Below are 26,274 nucleotides of genomic sequence, written 5' to 3'. Positions count from 1 at the left end.
ATTATTGGGAAATGAAAAAGCCAAGCACAGTCCAAAAAGAAGAATCTCAGGATCACTTGCTTGGCATCTAAAAGGTCATCTGGAGGATGAGCATTGATTGGTGATGATAGATGGGTTCTCGGCGCCAGTCCCTAAGGATGGCAAAGTCAACCAGCCTCCCTTTGGGGTCATCAGCTGCCCAGATGTCTTCATCACTGTCGTCATTCTCATCATGAAACGTTCTTGAAGTTCCTACTGTCTGACAGTATCTGAACTACAGCATGTTCCCTGCCCTGGAAATGCTGAACAGCTTGTGAGAAGACAATGTGTAAAAAATCCTTAACTATGATGAAACACACAAAAATATTTAAGCACAACAGGAAAAAAGATAGCTACATTAATCTCACTTCTGTGCCTCTTGAATTCTTTTATAACCCTCAAGGAGATCGTGTTCTATTCTCTTAACCCACCCCATGTCACATCCCAAAACATGACTGGTGACCACAACCTTGGCACCTGGAAGTCCATCCAACCTTCCTTGGGAGGTGTGGGGTAAAGAGGAAGGCACCCTGGCCCTTTAGAGATGGCCACTGCTATCGATTTCCATGGTTCATTTGGAAAGAACTTCCGCTTTGATGAACCAGTGACTCTAGTAACAGAGCAATATGGGGCCTCCGCTCTAGTTTGGTTTTAAATAGATTTTGATCTAAACATATTTTTAAATATGCAACAATTGGGTTAGTCTAATGACAAATGTCATCCCCTACCATTGCCAGAGTACCATGCCATTTCCATTAGGAGTAATGTTTCCTGGCCAGATTAAGGCATGGAAAATAATTTTTGGTCATCAACAATTCCCTTCAGTTTCACTGATCTGATTAAACTTAGCAACGGAAAAAGGAATTTACAAATTAGATGCTGTTCTCTATTTATTACCAAAATGGTTGCTTTCCACTCCATCCAGGAGATACAGTTGAGATCTCATTAAGTCTCAGCTTGTGATAACATTTACTCCATAAATCTCCATCGCAGCCAGTGAATGAAATGAGCATTATGCCAAAGACCACATAATGGATGAAATCAAACCTCTGCCCCCTTTGAAGGGAGCTGACCTTTTCAAGCCTTAAACGTATTCAGCTTTCCGGTCCTAAAGAAGCAGCTAGGAATTTATTCTTGGTACTCTCTTAACCATTTCCTGCCTGCCATTCTTAGCTGGCTAGCTGGATCCTTGAGACAGAAATAAAATAAGGATATTTCTGACATTCTCTGGATGCATTTGAAGAAGAGATGAGAGAAGAGGTGCAGTATGAAGAAAAGCATCGTGACACAGCCCTCTCCCTGAAGTTAAAAAGAAATGTTGACAAAGATGAAAAATTAATCCGTGATCAGTTGAACAAGATCTGGCTGGCCTGCTTTTGGATCTGACAGGTGACAAGGCAGGCCCAAATCACTTGCTCTAAGTGGCAGAATTACAAAGACTTCCAGGTCAAGATCCCTTTGTCTCCCTCAATTTCCATTCCTTTCCATCCACCACTCATTGGCTGCCTGTCTCCCAGGTTCTGTGATGGTGCTGGGAAATACAAGAATTCCCACCCTTACCGGGAGCAGAACCAGGCAGATGGTGTAAGCTGGATAATAAATAGATATGCTACAGCATGTACAGTGAGTGCTATTAGGCAGAGATGGAACAGGTATTTGGGGCACACAAAGAGGGAGTGTGGAGCAGAGGAAGGGATGGTGAGGGCAGGGCAGGTAGAAAGGGAAATGATATCTGAGGGAGGCTTGGAGCAGACACGGCTCCTAAGGCTGAGGGCGGACACAGGTGACACTTTGGAAGAAGGTCTTTGAAGAACTCAGTGGCCTCCAGGGTTCAGGGAACCCTGCAGGAGACCCAGTGCAAGTTCTAGGGGTCTGAAGACTGCAGGACTCTGAAATCAACCCAGTTTCCCTGGGGTCTGATGGACTTGGAACGATCCAGTTTTGGCCCTGACTCCTAGGACTAAAGCTAATATATGTCAGCTTGGAATTATAGGCACAAAATGCCAGTACCGGAAGGTGCCAGACTGGACCCCTGATTTTACAAACAAGGAAACTAAATGAGGCAAGCTGCCATTGGGTTATTGAGCAGGGCTGGAGGTCAGGTGGCCTGTTTTTCTCAGGCTCCCCTGGTGTCACAACACACTATGACTGTTGTGACCCCAAAGTCTGGCATCCAATTAGGAGAGAAAGATGAGGGTCATTTACCTCCTATCAGTGGAGTCTAACTCAGCTACTCAAGCATGACTTCATGGATTACTAGAATCAAGCCATTAAGAGATTATGGAGGGCCTCCCCGGTGGCGCAGCGGTTGAGCGCTGGGTTGCGAAGCTGCCTGCGGCCTCTGAGACACCGGTTCAATCCCCGGCTGCTCCCCGGCCACCGGAGGAGGGTCCCGCATGGCGCGCAGACCTCTCCTGCCGCCCGCTGCTCCCCTCAGCAGTGTACTTCGGTCCTTCTGCCTGCTCTGCTCCCCGCTCTGGCTCTGGTGAATTCTCTCACCCTCCCGGCTTCTGACTGTACCCAGTGCATGTATAAACAAAACAAACAAACAAACAAACAAACAAATAAATAAATAAATAACATGCCTCTATATAAAAAAAAAAAAAAAAAAAAAGAGATTATGGAAATGATGATGGAAATTATTTCATACCATCTCAGAAGCTCAAGAAGAAGCTCTACAAATTTTGCTGAGACCTTCCTGATGAAAACCTAGGGAGCTCTGTTTGGCCCTCACAGCTGACCAGCACAGCTGCTCCATCATGGAGAACAGAGGCTGAAAGGCCAGGCCTCCACCACTGGCCTTGGTTTTCACCTCAAGCAGAAGCCTTGCCCTCAGAAGACAGCAGGGGCCTTTCTCTCTGCCTCTGCTAGGCACAGCAAACATCACGAAGGCTTCCAGCCAACCCAGCTGACTGAAGCAAATATGAATAAATACAATAGACTCTAGCTCAGAACATTCCTGACAAGAGGGGAGTCCTCAGTTTCTCCTGGCTCATGTGTATGGTGTGTGTGCAAGCGCACATTGTTCTTATCAAAGAGTTTTGTGACTATAATAACTGATGTTGGATATCTTTATCATAGCTCATGAGTCACTGAAACAGATAGAATGGCTGGACAGGCTGAGTTCATGCTTGGAATGGGAAAAGTAAACAATGGCTTTTCACCTTAAAGCACCCTGTCAAGCATATAATTAAGGCTCTCACCTTGTCAGCATGGGGTTGGGAACAGATCTATAATATCACCCCCAAGTGAAAGGAAGTCAGGTTCCAGTGCAGTTGTAATAATTCTTTAACAGCTTTTGGCTCGTGTTTTTATTTTCTCTTGACCTCAGATCTTGGAATGTTTGTGTTGTGTTCTGCATACGAGGTGCTCTCGGAAGTCCTTCACGTAAGGTGTAGGATATGTCAGTCAAAACCAGCTTTATGCTTGGCAAATAATTTTTAGAACATGATTTAGGAGGTATCAAAGGCTCTGCTGTCTAGACTTTTAAAAAACTTAACATTCTTACATTTTTCATAAGACCCATCACTGAAGAATCTTATCAAAATTCAAATAGATCAAAATTTAAATATGCAACAGAATATTAACAGAAAAGATGAGCCTTTAAAGTTCTTTCATCAAAGTTCTGTCTAAGGAATCACCCTGGAAAAATTTTGTGGGGGTAATTTTGGTCAATCCAATAAACTAATGGGAATTAAGTTTAAATTACAAGGAATATCTGTGTTTTTTTTTTTTTTAAGAGAATCTTTTTTTTTTTTTTAAAGATTTATTTATACAAGCACTGGGTACAGTCAGAAGCACAGGAGGGTGAGAGAATTCACCAGAGCCAGAGTGGGGAACAGAACATGCAGACCAATGAAATACACTGCTGAGGGGAGCAGCGGGCGCAGCAGGAGAGGTCTGCACGCCATGTCGGACCCTCGCCAGTGGCCGGGATCGAACCGGTGCTGCAGAGGCTGGGGGCAGCTTTGCAGCCCAGCGCTCAACCGCTGTGCCACTGGGGAGGCCCGATATGTGTTTTTTTTTATGAATCTCAGTAAATGGCTAAATCTTTTGCTTCCTTTTCTCCTCCCAGACTATCTGGCAATATCTTCTGAAATCACATTCTGCTGCCACCCTGGTGTGCCTCCATGACACTGTTCCTGGACTATGTTTTGAGAATAGGGTCTTGGGTGCAAACACATTTTCTAGCTCATCCTCTCTTTGAAAGGGGGTGTTTCTGCCCTTCCAGACAAGCGTGCCTGCTGATGGATCCAAGCTGGAAGCAAGAGGAGGCAAGTTTATAGTTTTTCCAGTGAGCTCCAAGTTTAGACTTGAAATTGGGTGTTTGGAAAGAAACAAAACTGCTTGTTCTCTTCTGAGAAGCCTTTGCACAGTCCCTTTTCTGTTACCTTTGAGCACAATCTGTGATTTGTCCTCAGACAGTGTTGAAACTTGCATGCGTCTCTAACAGAAAGTGAATCTATAAGCACCATGATTGGGGAGGAAACCTGGAGACAGACTCAGTGGCCTAGACACCCCTCTGCTCCCTGGGGTCTTAGGATGCTGTGGATTTCTGATTGTGATTGTGCCATCCACTTGGCTAAAGAAGGAATTTGGGGTCTGGCATAGCGACACGGTAATTGCACTGGGCTGAATATCTGTTCCTCTGCATGTTTTCACCCCTACCTCCCAATCCATATGTTAAAACTCTAATCCCAATGTGGTAATATTTGGAGGTGGGACTTTTGGGGGGAGTGCCATTAGGTGATGGTCCCTTATGGGATTAGTACCTTAGAAGAGGTCAGGTGCTAGCTAGCTCTGGCTACCATGTGAGAACACAGAAGCCAACCCTCTGGAAGCCAGGAGAAAGGCCCTCACCAAGAACGGGGTCATGCTGGTACCGACTTCCCCCCTCCAGAACTGTGAAAAATAAATGGTATTTAAGGCAGTCTACAGTCATCTGCCACAGGGCCTGCTCTGAGACAGAAATGATGCTTACATGGGCCAGCCCCCCTCGTCAGCTCTCACTACTTCCTTCAGCCCAGCCCTACTGCTATTTTGCCTTCTGTTTTGAAGAATTTCATACGTCGCCCCCTGCCAGGGCCCACCCCTTCTATTGAGCAAGTCCCTTAAGACAATTCTCTGTTGCTGCCCACCAGCTGAGGTCCCTGTGCCTCTAACCACGTGACTTAAATGCTAAGTGATCACAGAGATGAATAGTCCAGCACTTACAGCAGGTGCTACAGTTATTTAAGAGGACGAATCTTTCCCTATTCTAAGGGAGCATAAATCTTTCTGGAAACGTTGTAGCTATCACCAGAGGCATGTGCATTTCCATTTGATGAAGTAATCCTGAAGGAGAGGGCCATGGAAGCTCTGTGTTTGGGGTTGTTACTCAACATTTTTTTCATAAGCCACTTAATCACAAGGCAGGCATTAAACGAGGGAGTCACTTGATATTCGGCGCAGGGTACCTTTCAGGGTAAAGGGACAGCTTGATGGTGTGTTTATGGTCAGGGGCAGAAGAGAGACCTGCGAACAGCCTTTGAACAGCAAGGGTGAAGGGCAGGATGGGGCTCCCTGCAGACAGGACACACCAGCTGGAGAACGGGGGGCCCCCCAAGTCAGTAGCCACAGTCTCCATCCCCACTTCCAACCTCAGGTCTGTGAAAGCACAAGAAGATGTCTCAGAAGGTTCCTGGGTGAGAGTGAGGGTGTCTGCCGGGCCCCTGGGAATCTGCATGCGTTCGTCCAGGGAAGGCCTTTCTAATCCATCCCCTCCTAAGACTCATTTCAGAACCAACAGCCCCTGACACGGCTGATGGCCCTGCGCGCCCCCCACCGTCGGCACGCAAGCTCTCCACAATGAACCAGCACGTCTGCTGAAGTCCCTGCGGTGGCTCCTCCTGATCCACAGGAGAAAGCCCACATCTGAGCCCTTGGGGCCAGGTCTCAGTCCTTTTCAGCCTGCCCTCCGGCTTCTCTCTGAGCACCCCAGACAGTGTCGTTTCTTTCCAACCTTCCTCTCTCCTCCCCATCCCTTTCTTCATCTCCCCTCCTCTTTCTTCTATCTGCTTCTACACTTTACATAACCAGCTCCCTCAGCTTCCAATGTCCTCTTCATCCTTTTGATCCTGAGAACTGCTACCGATTTGTGGGTGGCAGACGCTTCTGTGTCCACCCAAATCCCGTTCCTTGGTCCTTGAGCACTTGGCTGGTTGGAGCTTCCCAGTCCCCCCGAAGCAGGTGGAGCTGACAGCTGCGTTCTGGCCAGTGGAGGTGGGTGCAGGTCACACACCCAGGCCTGGCCTCCACAACCTGCCCGACCCCATGCTTCCTTTCCTCCCCCTGCTCTGCTGGCCAGATGCAGGGTCCACGGAGACCTCAGTGGCCCAGGGTGGCACAGCCACCAAAGGGGAGCAGGTGTGGTGCTGACGGCGGGCTTGTGAACTTCCCCTCCTGAATTCAACCCGCACGGAACCGTGAGGTGAGAAACACCTTGGCTGCATGAAACAATTGAGACTTGATCTGGGGGGTGTTTATCACAACAGTTATCCCACCCTGACTGCTGAGGTGTGGCACCCTCAGAGCATTCTCTGGGTGGACAGCCCTCCCGACTCTTCCAGACTGTTCTCTCTGCTCTGTATTTCTCCGGCACCTTGTTCATGTCTTCCACTCACTGCTGAACCTGCTTGTCTCCTTAACTAGGCTGTAAGTGCCCTTCAGACACAGGCTGTGTTTATTTATCTTGGTATTCTGATGCCCAGTTGGTACTTAAATATGTTTTGAATGGAGGCGCCAATGCTCCCTCAAGCGGGCAGGACCGCCTGCCATGTGTGGGACCCCAGGAGGTCTCCTCCAGCCTGTCTGCGGCTCTGAGGCCAGCAGTCTGGTTTCTGTGCCCTTCCCCTGGCCTCCTGCGGCCTCTGTCCTGACGCTGGAGAGACAGCACGGGGCGCCTCTCCCTCCATCACCAGATGATAACTTTCCACATCAGCAAGCATCGCCAAGGCGGGAGCTGTCACTCTCTGTCCTCTACTCGCAGCCTTCTGACAGGTGCTCTGTCTTGATGTGACATGGGGTTTTTATCTCTCAGTGTTTGCGTGGAGGGAGTGAGGGCAGGTGGTGGGAACCAAGGGCAGCTGCACAGCAGGGGGCTCTGTTTGGGGGCTGAGCGCTGGTCATCGGAGGGAGTGGATCAAAGGGAAATTCAGGATGCTTCGTCTCCCTTCAGTCCCTGTGCTGAGCTACCTGTAGCTCCCAGGTGTGTGGATCCTTTTGCAAAGCACCAAATGAACATCAAATCAGTGCTGTGTTGGTTGGGGTGGGGAGGGTGCTTTCCTGGGTGAGGTTGAGCAAGGAAAGGCAGATCCATCTGTCAAGGGGTTGGGTGGCTGTGCCACCCCTGGGCCCTACAGGTCTCCATGGACCTGTATTCAGTCAGCAGAGAGGGAGAGAAAGTGTGGAGGGGTAGGGGGTGGTCATCAAGGCTAGGCCTGGGCACGTGTGCCCACGCCTACCTCCACTGTCCACATAAGAGCCCTCACCTTGAGGTTATCCTTGGCCAAAGGACCCCTTCTAGGCCCCTGTAAGGCCAAGGTCTGGGGTGATCGGAGCCACGGAAGTGCTGGCCCCATAGGGCTCACATGCCCGAGTCATCAGAGCTGGATGGCACCGTTTTCCTCCAGGTGCCCTTGCTTAGGCCAAGTGACATAGGTGCGCTGGGGTGTCCCATTCCTGGAGCATTCTGGGTGACCAGCACCCTCCTCCAATCAAGGATATGAGGACCCTGAGCAAGAGGAACTGCTAGGGTATAAAAGTGATGCGTCTCCTTTCAAGGAAACTGCCTCTTCAAGCATTCTGAAGGATGGCTTTTGATCTCACTTAACTTTTTTTTGGTTTGAGTAAGATAACGCTGTAACTTCCCCTCATGCTTCAGACAGAGTTCTTGCAATCAGAAAGCTGATCTTTCTTGGGCCACCCCGGTGGCGCAACGGTTGAGCGCTGGGCTGCGAAGCTGCCTGTAGTCTCTGCAGCACTGGTTCGATCCCCGGCCACCGGGCGAGGGTCCCACATGGCGCGCAGACCTCTCCTGCCGCCCGCTGCTCCCCTCAGCAGTGTATTTCGTCAGTCTGCCTGTTCTGTTCTCCACTCTGGCTCTGGTGAATTCTCTCACCCTCCCGCGCCTCTGACTGTACCCAATGCTTGTATAAATAAATAAATAAATCTTTAAAAAAAAAAAAAAAAAGCTGATCTTTCTTGCTCTCTCCCCTCATTTGTCAACATTTAAGAGCCATTTTCCTCCGCTATTGCCTCCTCTCTTGGCCCTCCCTTCTTCCATCCAGCCTCTTTCATGTTAGAATGAGAGCAATGACTGCTTTATCAAAGCAGAGGGAGCAGCCACTCTGGCTGAGGCCTAGTGGGGCTCTCCTAGTTCCCATCACATCATGGGGAAGGAATACAGCAGAGCTGGGTGTCAGGCCCATTCGACAGAGCTTAGTGGCCACAGACAAGCTGCAGGACATGAACAAACAGACTTCTCTGAACTTCAGTTTCCTCATCTATAAAGTGAGAATATTGGAACCCACAGGACATGACCTTGAGGAGGAGGCCCTACATGAGCCCTTGTTTTCCATGCACACAGGGAAGACATGTCTCCTCTGGTGGCCCTGCCCGTGTCTCGCCTCTGCCCGCTAGCCCAGGAGTGTCACAGTCAGTGATGTGTGTCCACTTTTCAGCCTCAGAATCTGAAAAGCAATTCCACAAACTCTGGGAAATGCCTCCTCCTCCAGGAGTGAAGGTGGTAGTGAGGGTGCTCACCTCTGCTACACTACTGTCTAGACTTCTCTCTTGATGGGTCTAGTCTTCTAATTCCTTCAACTGTTCTTCCAGGCCCCTCTGACCCCCTAAATCATTTCCAGACTGTCAACCATGATATGCTTTCCAAGGGCCTATCCTGAGTATGGCTGAGACTAGACAAAAGGTACTGGGTCAACTAGTTAGGAAGGCAGAGAAAGGAAACCTTCATTCTCTTGAGCCAAAGAAAAGTCAATTCAATGCAATCAGCATTTTCTGAAGGGGTGTCTGTTCATTTTGTCGCTGTCCTGGATGAAAAGCAGTGAGGAAGGCACACTCTGCTGCCGAGGGCTTGCACGTGACAAGAGGCCCTCCCTCTCAAGCTGGGGAGGCAGGCGGAAGGCCCAGAAAACTCCGAGAGGGAGGGCCTGGGAGGCATCCACGAGGCTGTGCTCTCTGTCCAGGTTGGCAGCTGGGTGGGAGTGGCGCTGGGAGGCGGAGCAGGCAAGTGGCTGCCAGTCTGGGGCAGGAGGGCAGAGATAAGAGCAGGGAGGGGGTGAGAGGGACCCTCCAGGAGGGGAAGGGGTGAGACCTGGAGAATGACTGAAATTAGGAGCTGATCAGGATAGAGGGACCACAGACGAGGGAGGAGGGAGGAGAGAGAGAGAGAAGAGGACTTTCCAACCTGGTACCTGGTTGATGACGGAGCCGCTGGACAGAGAAGGGGCTGGGAAGATGTTGTTCGGGCTGAGAGCCTGGCTGGCAGGTAGAGGACACCCCCTTTGAGGCCCTGGAGAAGGAACGGACCTCCCCTTCACTGGGGGCTTGACACCCCCCGTGAAGATTCCCAGCCTTGCCCGGCACTCAAGAGCCAACAGCCTCTTTTCTCCTCGGCCAGTGATCCCGGGAGCACGGCCGCTCACTTCTCCCCTGGGGACCAGGGAGTCCTCCTGTGTCTCCCAGAAACAGCAGCCTTGTCTCACACAGTGCCTGGCTAACATCCTCATGGCTACCTGGGCCACCTCTTTGCTGGCTTCATCCTCAACAGACATTAGGGCAGTAAAAGTTGCACCCACACAATGGCAGGAATCTAGAAAGGGTATAAGGAACCCCTTCCTGTAGCTTTCTCAGTGAGCGCTGACCATGTTCCCATTATCAATCTAACCATTTGAATCCTGCAGTTTCTGGGGTATATTAGGTTTTGGCGGGGGAGACTCCAGCAGAGCCCCGCTCTGTGTGTGCTGTCTGCACTCATCTCCCTCTTTGTGCTTCACTCACCTTCACTGCTGGGCCCCACGCTCCCTAGACCCTCCTATCTGGAGAGGGTGCTGGACCTGGGGGGCATAGGTGACTCCTGCAGGGGAACATGTCAACCTACAGTGCAGCAGACCCCAGGTACCTTTGCTGCCCTCATGCTGGGCATGGGTAGGCCACAAAGTCTCCCCCCAAAACCTTTGTAGCTTTTACCTCTTCATTCCTCCAGAAGCAACTAGTCTTCCTTCAATGAGAAGACGGACATGGCCCCCTGACAGTTCTAACTTGCAAGATGTACCAGTAGCTGTTTTTTGATGAAAAAGACGGATTGCAGCTCACTGAGATGGGCTGGCATGCTGCCTTCTCCTTGCACCCTGGCCATGGCCGGGGGTAGCTCTTCCTCTGCCCCTAGGCTGGGGCACTGGCATCTACATGCAGTCAGAACAGCAGCCGGCTGTGCCCCAAAGGCAGAGGCACTGGCTATGGAGAAGTACCCTGCCTGGTCATTTGTGCCCACTCCACGGCACCCACATGGGGGATTCAGAACTACCAGGAGGTCTCTACACTGCGAAGCCTCAGTGGACAGCAGCCCTGCTAATCACAGCATCTTGGGGGCACAGCACCTCTCATTTCCCCAGTACCTGCCCATGGCACTGCAGCATGCCTACCCTTGCCATGGTGCCTGCTCCAAGGGTTCCAGGCCTGTGGGCCTGATCTCAGATGGCACCTTCAGGAGGGGAGCATGATTCAGAGCTAGTGGAGAGCAGATGTGCATCTGAAAGCACTTTGAAAGGAAGTCGTTAATGATGCCGCCAGGAAGTCACTCCTGAACAGATCGAACAGCAGCCTACTCAAGTCCGGTGACAGTCTGTTCAGTGACAGTCGGCTCAAAGCTGGGCTGAAGAGGCTTTGCCGAAATTCGTTCAGGGACAGGCACTCGCCAACTGTGCAGCATCTGATGCATGTGCGCTGCAGGATCCCCAGCGCAGGGCTGTGTCGGTGGTAGGGACACAGGGCGAAAGAAAGGCAGCCGGCTGAGGACCCCACCAGGGCCCTAGAAGACAGGCAAAGCGGGGAACTGCTCCTAGTGCCCCGGCATTCAGGGGGAGTCAGGGAGAGTTTGCTGGGAGGGCATCTAAGGAGTCTTCCTTGAGCATGCCTTGGTGTGGTGGAGAGAATCCTGCCTGGGGGCCAGGGGCCTGCCTGGGGATCGGGGGCCATGGGTATCCGTGGGTACCCCCTTTTCTAACAATTAGCCCAAGTGAGCTGTTCCCATCTTGGGTCCTAGTTTCCTCGCCTGATCTCTAAAGCAACTTTCTGCCACTAAGGTTTTAGGGTTCCGCTTAGCACCAGCTAAGAGCTCATGGGAGGGACATTAATGGGGTCTGCAAGGAGGTGTCTGCTTTCACCCATTGGCATGGTCAGGACGGCCCTCTAAATGCACGATAACTTTTTGGTGCAGAGGCAGAAAGGACAGGGAAAAAGATTGCAAGTGATTCTTCTCATGCCACTTGCACTTGAGTGGCATGAGCTTGGTGGGGTGGTCACAGAAATCTGGACTCGAGGCAAGCCCTGACCATGGGCTAACACAGGGTGAATGCTGACTGTACTGATTAAAAGGTCTTTTTTTTTTTTTTTTAAAAAAGCTCAAATAATGATGCACATGCCTCTGACACATATATAATGTAAATCAGAGACACTAAGATTCCTGCTCTCAAGTCACACGGGGCCCTTCCGTCCACAACCTGCTGCTCTGGTGAGCCTTCAAATTTCCGAATTTCAATAATATGCTCTCCTCGACTCCACAGGGTATGCAGCCGCCGTGCGGCTCTGTTGGTTAATGATGATTGCAAAAGTGGCTCCCGAGTCACATAACTGAATACCACCGGTGTAAATATTTAATCCTGCTGATCTGTGTGGAAATTCAATGTTTTGGTTCCACCGTCTGTCTGTCTTTTATAGGCTCATCCACATAAATGTCTGTCTTACACTGCAAGTTTTAGAGGGCTGGGGCTGCATTTAAATCATCTTAATGACATGAAAGAGAGGCCCCATGTGGGTAGATATTTAATAAATGCATTTTTTGATCTTGAGGAGGAAAGACAAGAGGAGAAATTCCTCTCTTGACATCTTCCTTTACAGCTTCTCCCTCTAAGGCCTGGCCTGTGATGGGATTCGACGAGGGAGCAGGAAGATGGACCCTTCACTCAGATAGCGCCTCTCACGGCTGACGGTGAGTCTGTGCAGCAGAGAGAGGCTGCACCTGTTGCTTTCCAAAGGGATGCTCTGCAGCTGGGAGGGGGTGGAGAAGCCCTTTCCTGAGAGGAGAGGGGCTTGGAGGCCAACACGCACGTCTTGGAAGGGGCACAGAGGCAGCAGGGCCCAAGCAGGGCCACTCTTGACTCTTCTGTCTTTTTGGCCCTGAAATGACTCGAGTATGACATTTTCTTTTTTCTGCAGTTGTCTGGAACCAAGAGCAGAGGCAACTGGTTGGAACTGAAATGGCTGTGGCCGGATATAGACACGGACCTCCTTTGGGCCGCAGGCAGACGAGACTATGTCTGTCTCCTTATCTCCCCTTCGAGATGGCTGGCAGCCAGGCCATGCCAACTGAGCAAGATTCCACAGAGCAATGCTTATTGCCATTCTGGGAAGCATCTGAACTCAAAAGGCTCATGAAATAAGAGTGATTTGCGCTCAAGCTTCGGCCATCTCACCAAATGGTTCTTGTTGGGGTGCCATGACCTGTTCCCCCTGGTCTCCAGCTCAGCTGTCAGTGCTCTCCAGATTCGACCTCTCAGGGGCAAAGGCTCTTGGCCTCCCCAACCCACCACTTTGTCTTTCCTTCTGTCTCTCTGATCATGCTTTTCTAAGTCTTCTTGGCGAGATCAATTCCCAGAGTCTCCACTCACCATCCCCACGTGGCTGTCTAACAGGTGTGACCTCCTAAAGGTCCAAGAGGGTTTCAGTGATATCCCTGCCTTGACATTTCTTCCTCTCGCAAGCTTCCCTAGATCAATAAATGATGATCCATTCAGAGGCTGTGCAGGGCAATTGCCTGGATGATCTCTGATTTCTCCTTCTCTTATAGCCCATATCTGATATATCAGCAAAAGTCATTACAGAGCTTGACCTGGCTCCCTGCCTCACCTATGCCCACCTTCACTTTATTCTGTACATAGCACCCTGCCGGGGTGGGGCCTTGATTTGGGTGTCAGTCATGTCACGTCTCAACTCAAAACTGCCAGAGGCTCCTTGGCTCGCTCCAAGTTTATACAATGATTTTAATGTCTCTCCCTGGTTACCTTGAGCCTCACCTTCTCCACCCACATTAGCCCCCTCCTCTATTCCTCAAATCCATCAGCCAAGCTCCTACATCTGAGATTTTCCACTGTTTCCTCTGTCTGGAATGTTCTTTGCCAAATATCTATATGGTTCATTTCCTTACTGAGTTCAAGTCTTCATTCAAATGCCACCTTCTCTGTGAGATAGTCCTGGCTACCTCACCTGAAATAACAACCTCTTTCTCCCTCTCACTTTTTTCTGCCAGTCTTCCTGGTACTTCCTGCTCTCTGACATGCTACATCATTGATTGTCAGTCTCTCGACTAGAATGTAAGGTCCATGGAGACAGGGGCATTTCACTGCTTTGTTTATTGCTACCTGCCTGGAGTCTAAAGCAGTGCCTGGCACAGAGTAGACCTTGAATAGGTGGGTGTTGGATGGCAGGATGTTACAGCGAATGAAGTAGAATATATTTTCGTATATTCTTAATAATTACTGGCTACTTCATTTACTCTAATTCCTTAGAGAAATGTCTCCCAGGTAGGCCCTTTTTCTCCTTGGTCATCCCAACTGTTGTTTCTTCTACTTCCTCAGTGGCTTTTATAGCTCTTCCTAGGCCTGCTCAGCTTCTGCATAATGAGGTGTCATTGAATTATTCCTGCACTGGTTCCATCCCCCACCCAGAGCCTTATACCAGTGACATGCAGCACTGACTGGGATTCTGCCCCAGGGTGAAGCAGAAGTCACTACAGCATCGACAAAGAGTGATAATACCTGTTTTGCTTTAAAAAAACCTATTTAGTTTCTGAGTTGAAAAGAACCAGCAAGTACACTATATTACAACCCTTGAGCAATGATTGAAAGGCTAAGATACCACTTTCATTGAAACACACATATCATTTTAGCAACATTTCTCCCCTCTATTTGTTTCAAAGGACAAGCTATAAGGTTCTGAAGACAAGAATATAGTTTTCCAGATGCAGACTTGCCTTTTCTGCAAATCTATCAGTTTCCCAATTCCTTAATAACTTAATCACATCAACTCTGCTTCAAGTGGACTTCTGCAATAGAGCCGGACTTTGGACTCTTTTCCTTACTCCCTTCCTAAGTCTCACATGAAGGTCATGCACATGCACATTTCATTCTCTCTATCTTGCTTTGTGGGATACTTATTCTTGCCCTACGCCCCTAGAACTGTTCCACCACCACGTCCATGACAGAAGGAGGCAGGCTCCAGGCCAGCCTCCTAGGCAGGGCTGGCTGAAGACCACGAGCAGACCCAACAGGGTCCTCCAGCCAGAAGGTCAAAGTACAAGGTGAGAAGAACAAAGTCTCCAGAGGCTGCTCTCATTCATACTTGGTATTTACCTTCTGGCTCGCAGTTTATTCATTTAAGGGGCAAGACAGGGAAGCAGCACACTTCTCCTTGGAAGCGCTTGCTTTAGGCAGAGGAAAGAATAACCACGCATCTCTGAGGATGGCAATTGACTGCTAAGCAAGTAGCAGACACTGCATGTTTTTAATAACATGCCACGAGATGTGCTCATCACCATTAATCATGAGCTAGGGGATCCCATGACTTAGGGAGGAGAAAGCAGCCAAAATGCCAGCTCTTATGTTTCAGGAGCAAGCTCCTCACAGGCCACAGCACCCAGTGCCACAAAGCAAGCAAGCATCTCACCATTGCATCCACAGTGGACTAGAAGTTGCCAGCTGTTTCCCCAGGAAGACCCTCTGTGGCATCGGGGCTCGCTGTCATAATCCATCAAACGCCTCATTTTGCAACTTGCAAAACTACTTAGCAGAGCACGAGGCCTCCTCAGGTGATTAAATTGTGTTGCTACCTCTCCCTTGTTGTTTGTGTGTTTTAATTTGGTATCTGCATCTTGAGCAGAGTTATCAGGAAGGGAGTCATTGTTAGATGTATTAAATCAGCCTTTGAAATGTGGGAGCAGAGATTCTGTTCTGTGTTCACATCGTTGGCTGTCTCCTTCACATCTTCCTCCACCTGTTCCTTCCCCCAGATTCCCAGGTAGCAGTGAGATACTAGTAAGCAGAGATCAGTCAGGTTGTTTGAACACAATGGATGTAATTAATGCCTGCTTACAAGAAACCAGACTCCCTATATGTACATATACGTGCTAGGGTATACAGGTACAGGCACGCCCCCCACCCCCCCAAGGACTTAATACCCTAACTAGATACCATCGTGTTCCCTGGGCCAGCTCCCCACTGTCCCGTGACCTGTCTGGCCTCCTTAAGGAAGGAAGTGTATGAACAGCAGTGGTCACCTGCTGCCCCTCGGTCAGTCTCCCTAGACCCAGTGGGTCTTCTCTTCTCCCTCTCTGCTTAGGGGACATTTCTGGCTTCCTGCCGTTACCTGTCTGAGTCCATACAGCCAAGCTTCTGGTCGGCTATTTAAGCAGTTTGGCTCCTTGACTACCCTAGAGGCTCAATGTTTAGGAACATGGTTTTCAGTTAGGCTGCTTGAGATGGAGAAGTGCACCAATTCAAAGACGCAAAGTGAAAAGGAATGATCCTGCACACAGAAAGCGAAGGAAAGAGAGGGCCTAGATTCATAGAGACTGAGGTCAGGTTAGACAGAGCGGAGTCCGAGCTACCCCATGTTGTCAAGTGTGCCCTGCCTGCACCACTGTCACTTGGAGGGGCTGTTCGGACACAGATTTTGACACCCTGCCCCAAATTTTCTGAGACAGTAGATCTGAAGTGAGTCCCCTGATTTTGCATTTCTGGCAATTTCCCAGGAGATACCAGCGCTGCTGGCTTCTGCTGAGAACTGTCAGGCTAATCCAACTAAAGTTGGAAACTCTAGGACGCCCATCTTTCCCACAGGTAGGAGTCACTGTCATCTCTGTGCTTCCAGCCCAGCAATAGACCCCTGAACAATCTACTGTGGACCCCCAGAGCAAGGCCTTCAGCTCAATTTCTAAAATCTGATTACATTCTGTCAAATTCCTCTGGGCTTCCCAACCCTCCTGCTTAGTACTTCTCCAGACCTGACCTTCTTAAGCGAAACCGCTGCCTCCTTTCTTTTGAGAAAGCTCAGTGGCGCCTGGAAGTCTATTGTACAGGGCGCGAGAGTCCTATTTTCCAGGCGGTTGCTGGGGGGAAGTTGCTCCTTTTGACTAAACCTGGAGTAAGAAGCCTGCCCCTGCCTAAAGAGAGGGAGCCTGGAGGAGAAGGTCCAGTTTGAAAACAGAGTCCACTGTAGCAGAATCTCAGCTGTCCTTTAAGATCAAGGCTTCTAAAAGGAACACGAGGCTTTTCAGAGCAACAGCAGTTATTTCACACCCATGCATCATTTGTAAGAGCAGCAAATGATCACAGCCGGTGAGACCCGAGCCGCTCCAGGAAGGCAGGCTGTAAGGGAAGACCCGTCTCCTCCCGCTCGCAGAACCAGCCCAGGTCGGAGGACGAGCTTACTGTTTCGGGGCTTCTCCTCATCCATGCCTTCGTCCTCGTTCTCGGGGTCGATGTCTTCTGCCTGTGTGATCCAGTCCAGGTAGCCTTTGAGGTCCTCTTCCAGTTGCTGCTTCTCTCGCAGCTTTTGGAAATCCCCCCGAGCCTTGGCCTTCTCCCTCTCTTTGGAAAACTCTCTGGTGAGAGAGCAGAGTGGGCAGGGCAGGGGAGGGCATGAGGGAGAAATGGAGAGAAGAGGAAACAGAAGTATTAATTGCTTTGCATTAGGGAACCGCCCATACCCCCCTACTCCCCACAGACAGCTCCCTCTAGCACCCCAGGTTTTGTCCTTCCTCTCACATAGACAGAAAGTCACTGATGGGGACATTCTTGACACAGGCCACAAGGGTATAAAGGGATGGATTAAGTCTCTTTCCCTTTTTTCTGGATCACGATGAGAGATTTTGCCTTTTAATAACTACTATTCTCCAGTGACCTGGAAACCCCTTCCAAACAATAGCCAACCCCCTCCATGACAGCTAGAGATCGTGCATTTTCATTTGAAAAATCTCCCAGGAGTCTCCAGGTGAACAGAGGTGTTGGGACACCCCTTGGCCCTCATGGGTGCTTGAGAGCCTCTGTGCTCAGCTCCGCAACTCTGGCTTTAGTGATGTCTCCTTGGTGCCTTGCCATCGGCCATGGTAGGAATATTTACACCATGGAAATTGGCAAATGTTACAAACCAAGGCCTTTTCCCCCTCAAAGAGCCAGTTGTTAAATATTTACCAGTATAATGCCCTGGAGATTTAATCTCCTTAAACTCTTTTCTCATTACTGGAGTTTGTTCTGCCACTCTTAGCATGCCTGGAAGGATTTCCAATCTAGAGAAAGTTCTTTCCCACATGGAGACAAATGAGGATTCCAAACACAAGAAAATGTCCCGGGGGCTGCCCTTTTGCTTAGAGGAGAAATCTAATCAAAATGGAAAAATATATAAAATCAAGATGATATAAAAGTTAAATGATGCATTCAGTTTAAAATAATAATGAGTAGAAATTGGAATTGGATTGGGATTTTCTGGAAGAAGGGTCTACTGAAAATTTGACAGAATGGCGATTTCTTTTTTATTTTCTTTTTTATTTTCTATGATTCTGTCTTTACTTTCTCTCTGGCTTCCAATTTATTTACTGAGCAAGGAAAGGGCTGGCAGGAGAAGGCCAATTCTCAACTCTTAAGAGAAAACTTGAGCCTTTTCTTCCAAAATAAGCATACTAGAGCATTTTTGATATTGGATACACAATCTATGGGACATGGGACCCATGTGGTGGTGGGGTGTTTGTGTCCGTTACAAGCACTGGGCATCTTGGTTAATTCTTGGGGAGAGTGATTCTCCTTTTTCTCACCAGTAAATGTCTAGTTCAAGGAAGGAGGCTGCAGAAACCACCTTGAAGGAATTTCTTGCATAAGTCAGACATGCCACAGGGCAAGGCACATTGGAAGGCACATTGGAAGGAAGGAAGCAAACCACAAGAGGACCAGGACTCAGCTCCTGAGTCCACTTAGTCCTGTAGGGCAGGCTTGACCACCACACCCGTGGTCTAGAATTTGCATTTTGCTTGTGCTGCTTGGGAGAGCACAGACTTCAGAACTCACCATTCGTATGGTAAGTGGGGGCTGAGGAACTTTTTAATTGGGAGATGTGGGGGCTCTCAAGCTAACGAGTTCTCTTCAACTGCTGCCTTAATGACGCTCTGGTTTGGATGGAATTTTCTTCTTAAATTTGATTGAATCCAATTCTAATTGGATTGAACTTGCTCTTTCTCAGGCTTCCTGCCAACTGGCGGGTACCTTCATTTCCTTCCTAGGGAGTTTAATGCCAGGGAAAAGAGGCCAGATTGACAGCTCCCAGTGAGATGCAAGCTTTGCCTTGCTTTGCTCCCTCCTTCCTTTTGCTGTTGGGTCTGGGCATGGTCAGAGCCCCTAAATCTGCTCACACTTCCCCGGCCCCTGCTGCACACCTCCTCTCGGGAGTCTGTCAAGTCAGTGTGGCTCCCTCCCCCCATTGTTGAAGATCATTTCCAACAAGTGGACTTGCAGGCCCCTCTGACTGTCTCTGCTCACACACGTCTGTGTCCTCCATTCCTTCCCTATTGGCGTGGGTCGTGGGGTGACTGAGCCTGGGTGAAGGTTCATGTTAGGTCTTTTGGACCACTTTTCAGAGGGTTCGCTCAAGTTCTCATTACGAAACAACCCATCCTTTTTCTGGAGTCGGGAGAACAGGATTGGGGTCAAATGACAGATAAACTGTTTGGGCAGTGTCCTTAGCCAGTTTTAGTGCCCCTTGCTGTCCTGTATCAAAATGAGAGTAGGGACAGCTGCCCTGGGATGAAAGCTCAACATCTGTGCCCGGGGGACCAGGAAAACGTCTGTGGGAAAAAAGAAAAATAAAGTATGTTGGGGCCCAGGGTGGACAAGTGGCAGGTCAGAGCTGAGCCCGCAGGTTCCCTGGGCACCCAGGAGCAAGAGGCGTGGCCTGGCTTATGCTGATGGACCGTGAACTGCGGTTTCCCCCTCCAGACCCCACGCAGTACGGGATTTGCTGGGTGGCAGTGCCTGGCTCTCTATCTCCTCGCGTGGATGCCAGACATGTGCCTGCTCTGGGGACTGAACTAATGAAGATGTGAAGCCCCAGCCTGACAGGCTGTGCCGGGCCCAGGGAGTGGAGCTGGCTAGATGATCAGTCACAGCAGTGGGAATTGTCACAAGGCAGCGGCACCTCCTGCCAACAATGGCCAACATGAAAAACGAGGGAGGTGCACATGGAAAATGCAATCACTGTCGCCGGCCTGGCTCCAGGCCCTCTGATAATCAGAACAGTCGATCCTCATTATTCACAGGTTTCATATTTGTGAATTTGCCTCCTCGCTGGAATGTATTTGTAAACCCCGAATCAATGCCTCTATGCCTTTAGCGGCCACATGCAGCCATTTACAGAATGGCAAAGAACTGGAGTCACCTTTCCAGCTGAGGCTAAACCAGGCGATGCTCTGCCTTTTTGTTTCAGAGCTCATCCTGCAAAAAGTATCTTTTATGGTCTATTTAGTTAGTGCCATGCTTTCTCCATTTCTGTGCCTTTTGTTGGTGATTTTTCTGTTTAAAATGACTTCCAGGGCCTCCCTGGTGGTGCAGCGGGTTGAGTGCAGTGCTGTGAAGCTATCTGCAGTCTCTGCAGCACCGGTTCAATTCCCAGCCGGCCAGGAAGATTCCCACATGGTGCAGGAGACCTCTCCTGTCTCGCCCACTGCTCCCCTCAGCAGTGCTTTCGGTCTGTCTGCCTGTTCTACTCCCTGCTCTCTCTCTCTCTCTCTGGTGAATCCTCTCACCCTCCTGCGCCTCTGGCCTATACCCCAGCTATTGTATAAATAAAAAATAAATCTTAAAAAAAATAAAATGACTTCCAAGCATAGTGTGGAAGTGTGGTGGAGTGTTCTCAAGTGCAAGAAGCTGTGATGTGCCTGGTGGAAAAAACGTGATAAACCCTATCTAGGCAGGAGACATATGCCACTGGCTGAGGGTTCAAAGTTAACAAAACAAAAAGAGATATTAAAAAAAAGGTGTCTATATAGAAACACACAGAAACCAAGCTTATGTATTGACTGGTTGGTAAAAACATTATGAGGTTCTCAGGAACCTAGTCCTGTATTTCTTCTAAGAACAAGGGTTGGAATTTGCCAATTCAGTGTCTTTGGTGACTTTCTAGAATGTCACTACTTGGGCAATGAGAACCAACTGTTCTGCTTCTACCCACAGGTATGCAGGTCGTGGCCCACCCTTGCTTCCTTCTGGACCTACATGCTATGTCTTAACCGTAGTGTCCTGCTCCAGTCATCTTTTCAGCTGGTAAAATTGCTTACCCACTGGGTCCTCTGCTTTTTGCAGGAGAGAGACATGGCCCAGTGCCAGTGGGAATGTCTCTCCAATTAAGAGATCCAGGTCCCTGATCAACCAAAGGCACAGGTCTGCTCCCCTGTGAGCGATCACTTAACAATGGAACGTCACCAGGCTGCCACCACTCACAGCTTCAAGTCCAATTTTGAGAATCTTCTCATCATTCTCATTTTAATTCTAATAGATTGAGATTTCTGGAGGAGAAAGTGATAGAATCCTATTCTTATCTATATTAATGCCAGCCCTGTGGTTTGTGGGGATCAATAGATAATGAGCATGGAAGCACTTTGAGAAAACCCTGGAGATGTTTATTCTCCCCACCAAGTCTATCTGCCTCCTCTGGATATGTGAATGCCCCAGATAAGGAATGCTGAACCCCGGTGGACCAAAATCTCTGAACTTCCACCTTTTAAATGGAAGCTTTCTAGCATGTCATCCTCCATACCTTCACCAGCAGAACATTCCAACCACAATTAACCTTTTCTTGGTGAGTGAAGGACATAATTGATGAGGATGAGTTACCATGCTGGGCTATAAAATATTATCCTTAATTGATGGATGTAAGATTTCACACCCACCAGTTCCAGAATGCTCCAAGACTGCAGTGCTGCTGAGTAGGGGCTCAGCTCTCTCTCACAGATTGGTAAGATCTGAGGGGCTGCAGGTCCCCTGATGAAGAACCCTGCCCCAAGGCAGCCTTGTGGGGCGGGGGATTCAGCAGCTTCCTTTGGAGTTCTTTCTAGCAGCCCACCTGGGGGGTCACTCCTGCTGTCTGTTCCTCTTGCCCTTCCTCACTGCAGCTTCTGCTCTGACCCTCCTCACTTCCTGGCTATAATTTAAGAATGTGGGATTAAGTGGGTCTGGCGAGAGTATAGCATAGAGGTTAGGAGTCGTGGCTACATGCTTGGGATGGACAGAGCTTGGGTTAACCCTAGATCTTCCATTTTTCACCTGTTAGAATCGAGGCAGCTCTCTCTCATCTAAATCTCACATTTCTTCTCTAGCAAATGGAGATGTGAGTGGCACAGAGCACAGAGAGGCGTGGGCCCCAGAGGAGCTAGTGCAGCCGAAGGGCCGAGTGCAGCGCCTGGCAGGGAGAACTCAGGCGGCTATTTACTGCCACTGACAGTGAATTTTCAAGGAACTCTCAGACTTTTGTTTTTGAATGCTTCTGGAAGCATTAGGTTGGCTAATCAGAAGTCTGGCTGATGAATAAGTTGGCATTTTACTGTGTTCTTGTGATGACTATTATCTTGTTGTCCTGGCTAATCAAAGTGCTGACTCCAAACCGGAATTCTGGTCAGCCAGGAGGAGCCCGGCTGCAGGTTCATGGGCTTGTGGCAGTCCTGCCTGAGCTGGGTGTGGTGGTGGGGGGGCACAAGCTTGCTCACTGACGCTGCCTTGTCTGGATGGAGGGTCTGCCCAGAGGTGGGCTTGGGAGCTGTTACAGCAGGAACCCCGGTGCCACAAGGAGCCAACAGGCACTCTGAGAACAGGCCAAGGATCAGGTGCTACAGAAAGTCTGCGGCAGAGACTGACATCTGGACTCACGGGGTCTGAAAACCTTAATATTCCTGCTCAGAGCCAACTAATGTTTCTGAGCATTATTACGTGCCAGGACAGGTATTTTTCCAGTCAATTTCTTTTGGACCAAGTCAGGCCGAGGCGTGATCTTCAAATGGCTTTCTCTCATCATGGGCTTCTCTCACTTGGCTCTGAGACCAGCAGGAGGAGAAGTTTCTGGTGGGGTCAAGAATGACTCTGGGCTGATACCACAAAGTCTGGTCCTCACTCCCTACTTCAGATTCTGGGAGGGAATTTCGCCAGATCAGATTTGTTCCTCATCTCGGGAAAGAGAGTAGAATTGCATTTTCCAAAGTCCAGAGCTCAGGATCATTCATTTAACCTGTATTCAGTAGGCAGCAATGGGAAGTAGGAGCCAGGGTGTGCCCAGGTCTGACCCAGTTCTGATATTTACCTGTGAGTGACATCACACCAGTCACTAATATCTCTGAGCTCACTTTCCTCTTTTTAAAAAGCAGTTGCAAGGTTCTAACACTTGACAATCCTATCAAATGTTTGCAGTCATGAGAAGCACCTAAACAGACATTGTAAAGACAGTGTCATTATTGAGCACTTACTATCTGCTAAGTCATTTACATAAATGATCTCATTCTGTGATCACGACAACCAACACCTGCTATTATTGACTCAATTTTTTTCAGATGGATAATGGAAATTCTAAAAAAGGTGAAGTTGTGCCCCACGACTGCAGAGCTGGAATGTCCAAACTTGTGTCTTGAGTGGCAGTGATGAGGTTGACTTTTCAACGCTTTCCTTAGAGTTTACATAGAAACACAGGGATATTTTCTTGTGTTGGAACATAAAAATGAAAGCTCACCTTCCAGGCAACTAATCAGGACATTAATTTGTTCTACTCATCATTTTAATCCCTGATGGCAGCACTAGTGTCCTGTGTGGCTGGCTCACTTTGGCAAAAGACATGATGTCACCAATGTCTCTCATTAGCCGCCCACCATCAGAAGGGCTAAGGGTGGGGACAGTCTTTGCTTTACCCAGTTCTAAAGACTGAATCCGATGCTCCTGCATTGCATTAGGCAGTGGCAGGAGGTGGGAGTAGCTGTTCCCAGTTACATTCTGATGAAAAACGAAGAGCAATCTTTCTCCTCAGATCTGACTACCTGTCAGCATTAATGCCCCTGGAAATCTAGGAGAGCTTATTCAAAGCAGGTGACCTGTCTGAAGCAGAGCAGAAATAGATTGTCCCTCCCCCACATAGCGAAGGCGGCAGAGAGCATCATGAGCTGGTCCCCAAGAGCATTTAGGTGGTAGGCCTTGGCATGGCTGGTGTGGGCTTGTGAAGAAGAGGACATATCCGGGAACCTCCATGGTGGACAGCGGCCATGCCAGTGGGCACTCGGTGGTCCAGCCTTATGTACTTTGGCCACTTTTTAATTCACCTAAGCAAAGGCTGAAATTAGGTAGGCTTCCTACTTGTAGTTGATAGATACTCTTAAAGGAAGATATATTCCATCTCCTCTAGTCTCAATAATCTATGACTGTCAACAGCTTCGTGTCCATTCTACTCAGAAGAGAGAACAGCAGAGATGGACTGCTCAGCCTGTGAGTGAAAGCCCAAGAGACATTTAGTCTGTATTTGTTTATTTATCTTTGAAATCAAATTCTTGTTACCTGTGTTCAACACGGAATCAAGGCAATGTGAAATCTCTGCCGCTGGCCTGCCATCAGCGGGGCCTGGCTTGGGCTAGAAGGCTGCTTCATCCTTCAGAAGCACAGTCTATGACTCCTCCCTCCAAGTCCTGCTTCCCACTCAAGGCCCTCGCGTGCCACTCCTGCGGGACAAGGAGCAGCCTCCTGCCTGGGCATGGAGGAGGGTGGAATGAGCTGGCAGGAGACGGGTGGGCTGGGTTCCCTTGGCGAAGCCCAAATCAGCAGATTGTACCTTTGACCTTCTGCCCAGCCATGCCAAGGACATTCACTTCAAGGCTCCCGAGGTGGCCCCTTATCCCAGGTTCATCAGAGGCAGAAAAAAGAATAAAGCCAGGAAGAGCAGAAAGAGTAATAAGTAAAATAAATGGAAAAATCAAGACCTTTTTCCTCGGTCCTGCTTACCCGCTAAGAACACCGAGAACCAAGTTAAGTACAAAAAATGACCCTATGATGATTAGTGTAACAAAATAGATCCAGGGCCAGTCCCTTCCTACGGCATCATTGACCTGGAAGAATGGAATGATAGTTAGTGAGGCACACTCAGCAGCTGAGCACGGCCAAGCGTCCATCGCCGAGTCCCAGGCGCTGACCCGGCAGCGCCGGGACCTGGGAGCCTCGAGGTGCACATCACAGGCCAAAGAGCCTGCCCAGCCGATGGGTCAGAATTTGTGGTTAGACGGAGACTTTTGTTTCCGGACTTGCTGGGCCTGTTAGGGTCCCGTCCTTGAGGATCCTGGCGATGGACACAGTGACCCCGGGCCCTTGCTCAGCTGCGTTGTAAGGAGTTCACAGAAACAGTCAGCTTACCCGCTCAACACACCGAGAACCAGATTTAGAACGAAAAAGGATCCAAAGATGACCAGACTGACAAAATACACCCAGGGTAACTCATAGCCCATAGCGTCCTGCATCTGGAAAGATGAAGGAAAGTTAGGAAAGAGAGAAAGCAGATTTGAGTTACAGCAAGGAGGCAGGTGAAAGGGGTGGACAGAAGCTGGAGGGCACTAAGGGAGCTGACCTTGGTTCTTTGCCCTTGTGGGTGGGGAGCCGTTGTCACCCCTGGCATCATCATCTATACTCAGGATACTGCCCCAGGACCATGACCTCAACTTCAGGGCTCTTTGCAAGGTCTGCCTCAAGAGGAAACCTATCTGGTTCTCTGTTGCTTTATTTTCCAAACCAGAAAAACTTCCTCAATGTTTTTTATTCAGTTGTCTAAGAAGCTGGGTTACCGACAAAATAATTTCTTCAGCACGGATGGTGGTAGCTCAGGTGGGTACGTGAGGTCATGAAATCTTCTGTTGCACCCCAAGGCACCCTGATCTTGCTATGGGAAGTGCCTCAAACTATTTCTGATAGAGCTGGAGATCCAGAACTTCTGAGGAGGTGTGGCTAGGAGATTTTCTTAAGGGACTTGCCACCCTGAGTCAAGAATGTAGAGGAGAAACTCCAGGGCTTCATAAGCACTACTGGCCGGGCCTCCCCAGTGGCGCAAGGGATTCAGATGCAGCACTGTGAAGCTATCCGCAGCCTCTACAGCATGAGTTCAATCCCCGGCCAGGGAGGTGACCCACATGGTGCAGCAGACCTCTCCTGTCTCGCCTGCTGCTCCCCTTAGCATTGAGTTTCAGTCAATCCACCTGTTTTGCTCCCCACTCTGTCTCTGGTGACTACTCTCACCCCCATATCTCTGGCCTATACCACAGATCTTGTGGTATATGCATAAATAAATAAAGCTTATTATTATTATTTTTTTTAAAAAAGCACTACTGGCCACAGGCCCGTAAGGATAACCACACTGACTCGGTTGTTTTAGTTTCATGTATTTAGAGAACATAGTCTAGATGAAAGTCTTTAACCTGGAAACTGTGACCTATAACTTACTGAATGAAGGCAACATTCTGGAAAGGTTGCAAGCCTCTACAGTAGTTGAAGACAGCGCCTGGCACATGGGGGTACACGGTATGTGTTTGCTGAGTGAATGAATGAACTTATTATGTGCTAGAGCTGGTTCCTATGGGCTCTGGAGAGCTACCGTGTGTCTCTCTTCCCAACTGTATGTTCAGAAATGGGCAGGTGATACAGATCAGCCCCACCTCTACCCTTTGCCCCTCAGAACTGGTTGTGCAACATTTACCACCACGCCACTGGCCAGAGGGTAGATGTGATAAGTCACAGAGCAGCGATTTTATCAAAGAGGAAATGTATTCTGATTTAGTTTTTCAAATCTGTTTCTTCTGATGCTTTCTGTCTAGACTAAGCAGGCTTTAGTCTTATCTTTCTAAAAAGAAACCTTGACTTTGTCCTTGTGATGTTAGCT

General features: G+C 49.2%; 1 protein-coding gene across 7 annotated transcripts in view; it reads right to left on the bottom strand.

The window, feature by feature from the left end:
• Positions 1-26,274, bottom strand: part of CACNA1C (calcium voltage-gated channel subunit alpha1 C) — a 561,196-nt gene that overhangs the window by 133,290 nt on the left and 401,632 nt on the right. For all 7 annotated transcript variants that reach the window (XM_054696576.1, XM_054696571.1, XM_054696570.1 and 4 more), the window contains 2 exons: positions 24,357-24,460; positions 16,779-16,951 (listed from right to left, as the gene is read on the bottom strand). In XM_054696576.1, the coding sequence (XP_054552551.1) occupies positions 16,779-16,951; positions 24,357-24,460 (277 nt within the window). The remainder of the gene's footprint in view (positions 1-16,778; positions 16,952-24,356; positions 24,461-26,274) is intronic.

The sequence above is a fragment of the Talpa occidentalis genome, unplaced genomic scaffold (assembly GCF_014898055.3).
Source record: "Talpa occidentalis isolate TD23 unplaced genomic scaffold, MPIMG_talOcc4v2.1 talOcc4.16, whole genome shotgun sequence".
NCBI classification, from domain to species: Eukaryota; Metazoa; Chordata; class Mammalia; order Eulipotyphla; family Talpidae; genus Talpa; species Talpa occidentalis.
This window is presented reverse-complemented; position numbering and strand designations above follow the sequence as displayed.